Consider the following 12,333-nt stretch of genomic DNA (forward strand, 5'->3'; position numbering starts at 1 on the left):
GTCCTCAACAGGTTTATAAGCCATTGAGTTCCAGAAGCACTCCATTTCCACTGTCCAAGTTCAAGAAGTAGAAGTGATGGTCTTGTAGTAGAGATATATTTGAAATCTGGGAACAGATTTAATAAAACTATATGTCCCTGGTTCGTGCATGTCAGTTGACCAGTTTTATTCAAATGATAGAGCCCTTTTGTGTGTGTTTGTGTGTGTAAATGTGAGTGTGTATGTATATACACAGTGTGTATTTGTAAGTATGTGTGTATATAATACACATATGTGCACATACCAGGAAAATATAAAAATATGGGGTTTCTGTATTTCAATTTTGACTACAGTTTTCAACTAATTTGCTTTTTTACTATCCTTTTATTTTTCTGTAAATTATTTATATAATGACCTAAATATTAAATAAAAGAGTCTATTGACTCGGCTGACAAAGGGAGTTGATTATTTTTCCTGGCCTGCTGAGGGTTAATGTAACGTACCTGTGTGGATCACTGCCCCCAGCAGTTGACTGTGTACCCCTTTCAAGCACACATAGAATAGTCATGAAAATTAACCATCTGCTTGGCTGTAAAACCTCCACGGATTTCAAAGGCTGAGTTCTGTGACTACAGGCAGCTAATACACAAGCCATTTACAAAAGGTAATTAGAAGAAGTCCCCTACATTGAGAAATTTAAAATAACTTCTGAGTAACTCACAGCTCAACAAAGGAAGTATAATGGAAAGTAGAACATACTCAGAATTAAATTCTAACAAAATACTTTAAAAGTTGTGTAATATAGTTAAGATTGTACTTTAAGAAAGAATAAATGCTCAGGATGAAGAAACTAAGAATCCAACTTAAAAAGTGACAAAAATAACTACAGAATAAACCCAGATAGGGTAGAAGGAAGGAGGTGAAGATGAACATAAGCTTATGACGTGGAAAACACACAGTAAGTAGTGAGGATGGTGAAGTCCGAAGCTGGTTCTTTGAAAGTCAAGCTTCTGGAGGGGAAAGCGCCATGGCTCTCATGAGTTAAGGGCCTGCCATTTGCCTAGACGGCCACAATTAGGGATGTATTTAACCCCCAGCCATGTAGGATGATCCACTTCTCTGCCACCATGTCTTGAAATTCATCTGCATTAAACTTAGTAAATCCTCACTTCCTGGGGATATGGGTCTTCTGGGGCCAGCGAACTTGAACTTGGCCCTGTATCGGACCTCAGTCACATGCTCCTTGTTCTGCAGCTGGTGTGGGTGGACACGATGACTTGGCCAGTGTGGCCCCTGGGCCCTGTGTGCTGGGACTTTCCAGAGGCACGCTGCATACCTGTCTGGAGCCTAGACTGGGGACAGCATGAAGTTAGACATGAATGTCCACTGGAAAGGGCTGTCTCCAAGGTCCCTTAGGGCAGTCCACACAAGCAGCAGGCTGTGTGCACTACTGAGGGGGTTCCTGTTTGCCGCCATTGCCCACCAGGCCTCCTTGGGGAAAAGAGCATGGCGGGCTTAATTGGCTGCAGGAGGAGTATTTTTAACATAAACTTTTAAATTGAATTGTAATGAACATATGGAAAATTAACACAGACCATAAGCGTGTAATAAATTTCTACAAAATGAACTCAACCTGTGCAGTCACCGCCCACGTTAAGAAGTGAACACTGCCCTTACCGGCACACCGCAGCGCATTCCTTACGCCTCGTCCTCGTTAACCGTCTCTCACCCAAAAGATGCTGGGTGTTTCTCTGATTTTTATTACCAAGCACTAATTTTGCCTGTTTTCAAACTTTGTGGAACTGGCATTATCCAGCATGTGGTCCTCTAAGGCTGGCTTCCACTCGGCGTGTTTGCGGGGTTCAGTATGTGCTGGTCACCTAGGAATGGCGCAATCACATTTGGGAGTATTTCACAGTTCGTTATGCTGTTGGTGAGTGTTTGGGGTGTTGCTGGTTTCAGCTTTTCTGAATAATGCTTCTATGAATGTGCTAGTGCGTTTTTTTTTTATCGAGTTATAGTCAGTTTACAGTGTTGTGTCAATTTCTGGTGCACAGCACGATGCTTCGGTCACACCTGAACACACACATACTCATTTTCATACTCTTTTTCACCATGAGCTACTACAAGATACTGAATGCATTTCCCTGCACTGTACAGGAGAAACTTGTTTCTCTATTTTATATGTGTTGTGCATGTTTGTTTAGTTGCATGTCATGCATTTCTGATGCATGTGTGCACTTGGGGTGGGACTGCTTTCCAAAGCGATTTTTACCCCCAGCAGCATTAAATCAGAGTTTTTGTTGCTCTGTACCTTTGCTAACACTTAAACTCTGTATTGCTTATAAAACTGTGTTTTTAGTTTATGTTTGCTTGTTGGTTAATTATGTCGTGTTCCTTTTCCTCTCTTCATTAGCCGGTGTGATGCCCTCTTTTGCGAATTGTCTGTATCGCTTGCCTGTATTTCGTAGTTGGCTATTTTATCTTCCCAACTTACAGCCCTTTGTACGGACGGGACGTGTGTGTTTCAGATACCTTTTCCCACTCTTTCGCTCCCGTATTCCCTCGCCTAATGACATCTTTTGAGGAACAGAAGATTTTAATTTTAGGAAAAATCTAGTGTTTTCCTTTTAGAAGTCTTTGGGGAAATCTTTTAAAAATCTTTGTACTAATTTCTTGAAGATATCTTTGGATGTTTTCACTTAGAAGTTAATTGTTGGACCTTTGACATTTAGGCAGTGATTCACCATTAATTGATTTGTGTGTGTTTGTGATATGAAGGGTCAAGAACTGTTTTGTCCCATGTGAACCTCCAGTGGCCCCATTCCCAGTTACTGGCATGTTCCAGCGGCGCCATCTTTGTCGTAAATCAGGCAGGTATTTTCTGGACTTGCTGTTTGGTTCCATTGCTCTGTTTATCTCTGAGCCCATCTGAAGTTCTCTTGACGACTATAGCTTTACAGTGTGTCTTCTTTTAGCATAAACGCTTCGACTTTTTCTTCATTCTTCAGCCTTTTCCTCTTCAAGAGTATCTTGACTGTTATTAGGCTTTCGCATATTCATTTTGTCAGTTTCTAAAGGCACTGGGGCTTTGATTGGGACCACACCAAATCTATTAATTTGGAGAGAATTTACGTCTTTCAGTATGGAGTCTACCAACACTCCACACAGTACTACTCCATAAACACGATGTGGTTCTCTGTTTATTTAGGACTGATTTAGTTTAGATTTTGTAGGTTTTTGTGTCAAGATCTTATACATCTTTTATTAGATTTATTCCTTGGCTGTTTGATCTTTTTAATGTTAATATAAATGCTATCTGTTTAAAATTGCACAAATTTCTTACACGACTATATAGAAAGACAGTCAGTTTTTGTATGTTGAACTTGTATCTAGCAACCTTACTAAATTCACTTGTTTTCATGATTTGTAAATTCTTTTGGCTATTTTTCATGTATAATTAAGTCATCTGCTAATAATCACAGTTTTTATTTTTTTCTTCTGATCTTTGTAATTAAAAAAATCTTTCTTATTCCACTGACTAGTACGTCTGTTCCCATCTGTAGAATTTCTTGATCTCTTAGAGGAAATAATTGACCATTAAAAGTGATGTTAGTGATAGATATTTTATAATTGCTCTTTATCAGATCAAAAAAATTCTTTTATTCCTAATTTGCTGTGACTTTTTAATTAATAGCGAAGGTTGATTAGAGAGGACACCCAAAGCACAAGTAATAAAAGAGAAAAATTGATGAACTGGACTTTTTTAAAATGAGAACTTCCAGAACCCATCAAGAATCATCAAAAGATATTGTGTGTATTTGTGTTTTCAGATTTTCTGTTTCTTTGCCAATTTTAGTAAGTTGTGTTTTCCTAGAAATTTGTGTGTCGTGTTTCAAATTAATTGGGCCAGAGTTGTTAATAATATTCCCTTATTGTTTCATTGTCTGTAAAATCCTTAGTACCGGCCTCCTTTCATTCTTGATTGGAATTTGTGCTTTCTTTGATCTTCCATTATGAGTCTTGCTAAAAGGCCTTTTATTTATTTTAGTTTTTCTCAAAGAGCCAACTACTTTGATTTTTCTCTCTTGCACATGTATTTTCTATTTACAAAATTATTTTTTACTCTAGTTTTTAATCTTTCTTTTCTTCTATTTTGGGATTTTTTCCCTCCCTTTTTTCTGTTTCTAGTTAGGGATACTTGATAAGGGTATCTGACTGCTTTATCAGCGCCTGTGAGAGGTCTGTTAAAACCCACTGTGGTTGTCGACGTGTCAGTTTTTGCTTCTTATATTTTAGAGCTGTCTTTTTTGTTTTTTATTTATAATTCTTATGACTTTTTTAATGGATCATCATGTTCGCTATTGTAAAGTGACCCTCTGTCTTGAGTCATGTTTCTTGCCTTCGTTCTCCCTTGTCAGAGATTAAGATGACTTTGCAAGTTTTCTTTTGCTTGATATTTGCATGTTTTTTTACCCTTTTCCTTAGCCATTCTGTGCTCTTGTATTTTAAGACGTATCTCTTGAAAACGGTATCAAATAAGATTTTCAACTCTCCTTGCATAACCTGTGTGAAGATTTCCCTGTAGTGTTTCTTTTAGTGTGGGCCTGCTGACGTCCGATTGTGTGGGTGTGTGAAAATGTCTTTGTTTCACTATCATTTTTGATGGATAGATTTGATTCGTTTGGAATTCTCGGTGGGCAGTTATTTTCCTTCCCGACTTTAAAGGTGCTCTTTTTCTGTCTCACACTGTGGCTTGGATAAAGCTGTATTCCAGGACTTCTCTGCTGGACTGCTGTGCAGCGAATGGGCCACAAGTGTTAGGAGCAAACCTTGATTCTCTTTGGCTCCTGCCATGGCTTCCAGCAGCCTGGTCTCTTTAACCTGAGTGTGCTTTTCAAAGCGTGCTGTGTGGTCACAGGGTCAGAATGTTGGTAAAAGCCCTCCATCAGACCTCTGGTTGGTGTGTTAGAGGGCACCCTCATGGTGTCCTGGGACCAGGCGACGTGATGGATCCCATGATGCAGTTATGGGGGCCCCTCAGGACCACCTCATCCAGAGTCCTCGTCTGTCCCATCAGCTTCCACTTCTGCATTGCTTTGGCTCCTCTTTCATCCACTCCCTTCCCCCGTATCACACTACATTTAGCTACTTCTGTTAGCCAGTATGTATTAGCTAACATGCACTAAGCAACATTTTATATTCTCAGTTTACAGTTATATTCTCAGTGTTAAATGACAGTGAGTTTGAACCATTACTTCATGAACAAATACATCCTGCTAATTTAATGTAGAATTTTTTGGCCCTACTAACTTTTTACTTTTCATAGAAGAAATTAGTTATGAAGATATTATACCAGACATCTAAAAACGTTTAAAGAGTAACATATTGAGAATCCATCACCTAACTTAAGCAACACAGTATTACAAAAAAGATTGAAGTTCTCTGTGTCCGTTGCCAGTCACAACCCTCCCCTCTGCTGAGGTCACCACCAGTTGAATTTGGAGTTTATTACTTCCATGAATGTTTATATCCCTAAGTAGTATTCTTCTTTTAAAAACTTATGTAAATGGTTATTATCTTTTGTGTCTTTCTGTAATTATATATAATTATGAATATGTTATATTTATTTCTTTACTTATAAATCTTCCAACATTGTTAAATTTATCCATATTTATACTTTAATTCCTTCGTTTTCATGTTGCACATACAACATTCTGTTGCATAAATATGTTCCAGTTTTGTTATTAATCCTTTTGTTGAGTGTCTAGGTTATTTCCAAGTGTTTTGCTATTTTTATGTATGTTACATTGAATGTCATTGTACATGTTTCCTCGGGCGTGTGTTTGAGAGATTTTCTAGGGCATGTATACCTAAGAAGTAACGGGTTGTGTAGGGTGTGTGCTTGATCAGCTGTAGTTCTCACTCCCGCAGGAAGTGTGTGGGCTCAGAATGTCCCCGCCTCGGCTGATACTTGATATGATGTCCTGTCATGATCAGTTTCTAGTGGGCTAGTAAGAGAGTGAGGAGCTGAGCGTATACCGTCCGTCCTGTAATTCTACTTTGTCGTTTATTTGTCTGTTTATTTAAATAGGGACCTACCTTGTCTCAGAGAAGTTAATTTTATAAAAAAGAATGTCTTTGTTGAGCCACAGAGTAAACAATCCCTTAAGGAATTCTTTATGTTGATTTGTATCTGTTCCCAAGTGATGAGTCTGGGGTGAACTAATTATCACACTGTCGGTTTGTATATACTTTCAAATGAGTGATTGTTAAATGTGATCTGTGGTCACCAAGCGGGCATCCATGAGGGCACAATGGTTTTCGCAGCAGTGAGGTGCCCTTTTCACTGGGTTGGCATTTGCACTGATGGGGCAGAAGCAGTGGTGGGTAAAGTGCCAGCATACTTGCAGGAACCAGGAAAGTGGCATCAATCTGCAGTGATTTTTGTTAACACGAATGGGCTTATTTGTATTATTCAATGAATAAATAAATACTTAAAAATTTTTGTTTCATTGTATAATAGAATAACTGTTGGTAGATTTATATTATATAATCTGAACAAAGCCCCTTCCTCTAAGAGTATGAAGGGGGCCTGAGACCACAAAGTTGGAGAACCATTACTTTAAGCACATGGTAGATGTATGAACAGACAAGTATTTTATTCTTTCTGATGCTGACCAGCGTCTTTGGGATGGAAAAGTTAGATAATAGAATTCCTTTGGTAGATAAATTCTGTCTTATCTTCAAGTTATATATGAATCTTAAGTAAATTTTCAATTCGTTGCCTTAAAATTTTGTTTATAACTGGATTATATTTGTAAATAAAATACTTTGCAGGTGCTGATCTTAAGGAAAGAGTCAAAATGAATCCCAGTGAAGTTGGCCCTTTTGTCTCCAAAATAAGAGCAGTGATTAATGAAATCGGTAAGCACAATTACTTTGTCTGTTGAGCATGCTGAAGAGGACCTTAAATGTCAGCTTTCAAAAGTTGCACACTGTCTTCTATATAAGCTTTGACTACAATATATAATTAGATTTTCATGGCCTATAGCTGGTTGGTTGTAAAGCAGCATGGAATATATTTAACTTGAAAAATAGTGAAAAATATTTTATAATTAAAGATGCCTCCTGTTTATGATGACACAGCATGTGGAGGTAGTTCTTAGAAAACAAAGAAGAATTTGGTGTAAGCCTTTGACGTAAAGTGTCTATATTTCTTAAATAATTGCATACACAAACGTATTTATGGATTTGGAATTTTTTTGGTTTTTCATGTAAATAGAATCATTCTGTGTAATGTTTATATTTACGTACCTATTAATTTACTTTTTTATTAATACTTTTTAATATATTGCTGATAGTAATGCACAGAGTAGTCTTATCCAAAATTTTAAATTATTGCTTCCTTAATGAACATTTAGGGTTTTTGTTGTTGTTTTGTTTTTTTGCTGTTTTATTGTTTATAATAAAACAATGATTATCTTCGTACAGAGTCTTTTAGAGCATTAGGATGTGTGTATAGGATAGGTGTCTAGACATGGTGTCGCAGTTCTCAGGACGCACTGAATATAGAACGCACCGAAGAAACTGAATCAGTAGTTGAACGTTTTTTCACAGAGAAAGCCTGAGACCCAGTTTTTACATGTTCAGTGACTTGCGTTTCAGATTCTTTCCCTAGCCGGTGAGGAACAGATCATTGCAACCGTATACTACCTCTTCCACAGAACGGTGGAGTGAGAGTACCTTCCTAAAGTCATTATTTCAGATCTGCAGGACCTTATGCATAAATATGACACAAACAATGGAAGAAAGGATTGAGAGGAGCCACACCTGTGAACATAGATGAGATCAGTAAGTTCATTACAAAGACCAAGTTGGATTTTCACAGGAATTGAAGGGGGAGAGAAAGATTTCCACTTGAAAATATTAAATTTAATTCGTGACGTTAGCCAAGTAAAATCATGGGTTTTTCTCAATAGACTGAGAAAAAGAATTAGAGAGATGTCCGCTCTATCACAGGTAAAGCGCAAGGCAAGCCAGGAGGAGCCGAGCGCGCCTGTTCCTGTTCTGTTCTCTTAGTAAATGCTCATTAGGCATCATCTCCTGTTTCACCATGGAGATTTCAAATCAAACAGGCTCTGTACTCACAGACAATAAAGCGGTAATAGAATAGAAAAGAAAATCAGCTGGTCTCCTAAAGTCAGAAAAAAGACAGGAGGTCCCCACCCCTCTGTTCAAGATGGTTCTGAACATTCTGGCATGTGTGCAAAAGGCAGGGAGTGGAAATACAATGATGGCTGAAAAAGAAGAAATATAACACTGTCTTTCTCAAGTGGTGATTGTCTCCATTGAAAATCTATAAGGATCAATAAATTATTAGAAATAATGAATGTTGCAAGATAGCTGAATAGAAGATTCGTATTAAAAAATAATTAATTACCTTTCTTCCTACCAGCAACAGACAAAAGGTATCAATCAAAGAAAGATAACGTTGACAGTAGAAACAAAAGTGGATCTAGAAATATATGCAAGATGTTTGGAAAAATTATGAAACTTTACTGATAAGACACTAAAAAAATTAAATGGAGACATTGTCTTATTGAATAGAAAGATTCAGTATCAAAAAGATGATTCTCACAAATGAAATTAAGTGCATTAATTTTGTGAGGAACTTGGTGGGCACAGACAGGCCCCCAAATAAAATAGCTGAACATTCTTAAAGAAGAAGGAAATAAGGGTCCTCGCCTTATTATGCTCAAGACCTATTTTAAAGATACAGAAATTAAGGTGGTATATTACTGGCTTTGCGATAGACGAACTGACCAGTGGAGTGGACCGTAGAACCATAAAGTAGGGGAACTGATATGGAGAGAGGAGGCGCTGCAGATCACTGGCGGGTGGCAAAGACGTGACCACGGTTGTGAAATGAAACAAACTTGTATGGTCTTGATGGAGTGAAAAATCTCTTAAACACAAAAAAAAAACCACAAAGGGAAAGGTTGATAATGTTCTATGAAATTAAACTTAAGAACATCTGTTTGTTAAAAGACACTAAAGAAAGTAGAAAGAAAAGCCACAAACTGGGAGAAAACACTTGAAACACATATCTGCCCAAGGATTTGTGTGTGTATATATATATATATATATGCATATAAGAATCAACACATGCATACATATATGCAGCCTGGAAGTCAATAAGACAAAAATGTTTCCCACAAAAGCGAAGTGGGAAGTACGTGCAGGAAAGATGAGCATCCTCACAGGTAATCATAGAAATGCAGGTGCATACCACAGTGGGATACTATTTTATACCTACCAGATTAGCCAAAAATTCCTAAGCCTGCTATTACCAAGAGTTAATGAGGAAGTGGATCATTAGGAAGTTTATACACTTCCAGTGGGAGTATTAATTGGTGTGACTGGTTAGGAAAACAGTTCGGTGTTGTCTTACAGAGTTGAGCATCCACATCCCATAAGACTCAATAGTTCACTTTTTTTGTGGAGTATTTGCCTAGAAGGGTGCACTTTAGGACTGTTTTTTCTAGACCTATAGTTAACAAATATATTTATGGTTTGGTCCAGTAAACACATAGGTGTGGGTGGGTATCAAACGTTCATGAAATAACCTTTCTTTGTGCATTGCATTTTGATGCTATTTTACTTTATTTTTAAAACTTCCCAATTTTGACCATCTGATGAATGCACTGCTACTTGGAGTTTGACACTACACTATTCTATAGATATTCTGCAGGTGTATCCTAGGGAAACTTATCCCTGGATTTAAGACAAAGACTATTTATAGTAGCAATATTGTTCAGAATAAAAAGCTGAAAACAACCAAATTGCAGTGACGGGGGAAATGGATAAATGTTTTGGTCCTTTTGCGCAGTTGGGTGTAGACAGCATTGCAAATAAATGAATAACTTACATGTGTAACAACAAGGATAAATCTTTGAAAAATGTTGAATTAAAACAATGTATAACTTTATAAAACTGAAGTCATGCAAGACGGTATATAATTTGGAGCCATGTAAGCATGTAATGAAATCACACACACAATACACACACAGAGGAAAAGTGTGAGAATGATAAACACAGACGTCGGTGGTTACCTTTGGGTTTGGAAAGGCAGAAGAATAGGTGAAGAACACCTGGACAGGTAGGGTGTTAGTTCTGACCTGTTTATTATTTTGGTGATGCTAAGGGAGTTGGTTATTTTTGTGCTTCATTATGTGTACATGTTAAATATGTTCTTTATATTTGCCAAATTAGATCGAAGTAGATTCATACCTCTTGAGTTCTGCAGACATTTCTTGTGTTATTTCTTGAATTATTTTCTGCGTTTTTTCTTATATCCTTTTTTCTTATTTTCAAGAGAAGCCAGAATTCTACAGTTTTAGAAAATACCTCCTACTTTTAAGGTTTTTATTGAGAGAGGAAAAAACCCTTCGAATGTCAAACAGAATTGGTTTATGGACCTGATTTTGTACATAAGCCTCCGGTTTTCCTTGGGGTCCTTATCCTCTGGTTCTCCTCATAGTTCATTTTCTGTAGAGAAGGACTTCCCGGAGGTCATTTTTCCCCGGAGGAAATGGCTTGTCTGGTGCGTGTTAATGGATGCTGGTGGAGGGGGATCCTGCATGGTACACTTGGGGCTGTTTTCACATACCAGTGTGCTGGCGCCTGCTCACATGGACCTGAGGATTGTTAAAGTGTCAGGAATTTTGTGAGCTGGTTTTGAACAACCATGTACATCTTGCGATCCATCATTGTGGCAGTATCAGTAATAGTACAAATCAGAACGTATCCTTCCTGTTTGATACACTTTCCCCTCTTGCCTCCTGTTGCATGTTCATTTTTCACAGCTGGAGTATCTTTCTCTGGGTTCTAAGGGGTGAATGGACTTTGTTCTCGGCCACAGTGGCTACTGTGCTCTGCTTGCTTTTCATGAAAGAGTCTATAAGGAACTTACAGGCACTGGATGCATTTGAAAGCTGTTCTGTTAGAATAGAGATGAGAAAGAAGTTCTGTATGTTGAGCCACTAAATTACTTACTTTACTGCTCCTAACTTCTTAGAAAGCGTCTTCTTAAGAAGTAACCCCAAAATTCTACAGCAAAATTTAATTCTTTTGCTCTTTTCAAAGGAAAAAAACTTAAATGGCTTTTTTTTTGGAGATATTTTATTCTAAAGAAATTCTCAGGTTTCTCAAAAGTTGATCACTGTTACAAGTCCCCACTGTCCCCTTCAAGTATGAGATGTCTGGGTAGAAAGCAGTAACTGACGACTTTGAAATGTCATGCGTTAGCAAGTCAGCATGGATGTGCAGACATGAGATTGTCCTGGTCTAATAACTGACTGCTCTTGTTCCTCAGCTTTCCACCCCTCCTTCAGCTGCATGATCTGGCCACCTTACTGCTGGGACCACCGTTGTGCAAATTAGCAATTTAGAATATGCTGTTCTCAAGCAAATGTATTTAATTACCTACTTAGGACCAGCCTTTGTCTAATCGGATGATATTTCATGAAGAGCTAGAAAGCATTTTCAGAGTTCTCTTTGAAGTGGAAACTCCGAGGGGGGAAGTCCTGGTTCTCTCAAGTTGAGGTCTCAAGGAGTTGCTATCTAATGGTGAAAAATATTTAAAATAGGTTTTCACCAGGATTTTAAATTGTAGGCTCTAGTGTGATGTGGATAATTCTGTGAATGATCTTCCACAGTAATCCTTTAAAATGCCAGGCATTTCTGGCTTCCTCCCCCCCTTACCCCCCCCCAATAAAATTGCAGAAGCTTCAATTTAGCTATGTAAATGCAGAGCTTAATTTGCATTGAAATACAAGTAATTATGTTAAGAGGACAGATTGTAAAATTCATCTATTTAACATCATTTTTTCTTAAGATTTTGTTATACTGTAAAGTTTTATAAAAAGGAAGTAATTTGATTTTGAAAGTTTTCAAATTCTCTGATTAGCTTCTCTTCATGTGATTGAAAAATCTATTGTTTTAAGTATTTTTCTATCAGAAAAAGCTGTCTCTTTGGGTCAAATACATAGAAAATATTTTTGTACAATGAAACAAAATTTTGTGTAAAAAAATTTTATGTAAATTTTATGGGATAAACCTCTTCTCAAGAAGTGCTTCTCATTTATTTTTCTTTAGTTGACATGATTTTGAATTTTAGGGTTGAAAAGCTCAAAGAAATAAAGAGTAAGTCACTCATAATTAAAAACTAAAGAAGCACAAAAATACAGAAGCACATTTCTATCAGACTTTTATCTTGGTCACCTTTCTGCAGGGGTTTGTTATGGAATCAGACTCTTTTTTTTCCCCAGCCTAGCTGACTTTGTACAAGAG

The 12,333-nt window shown here is 37.4% G+C and overlaps 1 protein-coding gene and 1 non-coding gene across 10 annotated transcripts in view; one reads left to right on the forward strand and one right to left on the reverse strand.

Annotated features, from left to right (window-relative positions):
• Window positions 1–12,333, forward strand: part of AUH (AU RNA binding methylglutaconyl-CoA hydratase) — a 144,788-nt gene that overhangs the window by 42,454 nt on the left and 90,001 nt on the right. For 7 of the 9 annotated variants that reach the window (XM_074355661.1, XM_074355669.1, XM_074355668.1 and 4 more), the window contains one exon: window positions 6,820–6,906. The exons of the other annotated variants lie outside the window; for them this stretch is intronic. In XM_074355661.1, the coding sequence (XP_074211762.1) occupies window positions 6,820–6,906 (87 nt within the window). The remainder of the gene's footprint in view (window positions 1–6,819; window positions 6,907–12,333) is intronic. 9 annotated transcript variants of the gene reach the window in all.
• LOC123615558 (small nucleolar RNA SNORA70) lies at window positions 1,374–1,508 on the reverse strand. Its single transcript, XR_006723215.1, has one exon. It is a non-coding gene; the product is annotated as a small nucleolar RNA SNORA70 (small nucleolar RNA).

This window comes from Camelus bactrianus, chromosome 31 (genome assembly GCF_048773025.1).
Source record: "Camelus bactrianus isolate YW-2024 breed Bactrian camel chromosome 31, ASM4877302v1, whole genome shotgun sequence".
In the NCBI taxonomy this organism is placed as follows: domain Eukaryota; kingdom Metazoa; phylum Chordata; class Mammalia; order Artiodactyla; family Camelidae; genus Camelus; species Camelus bactrianus.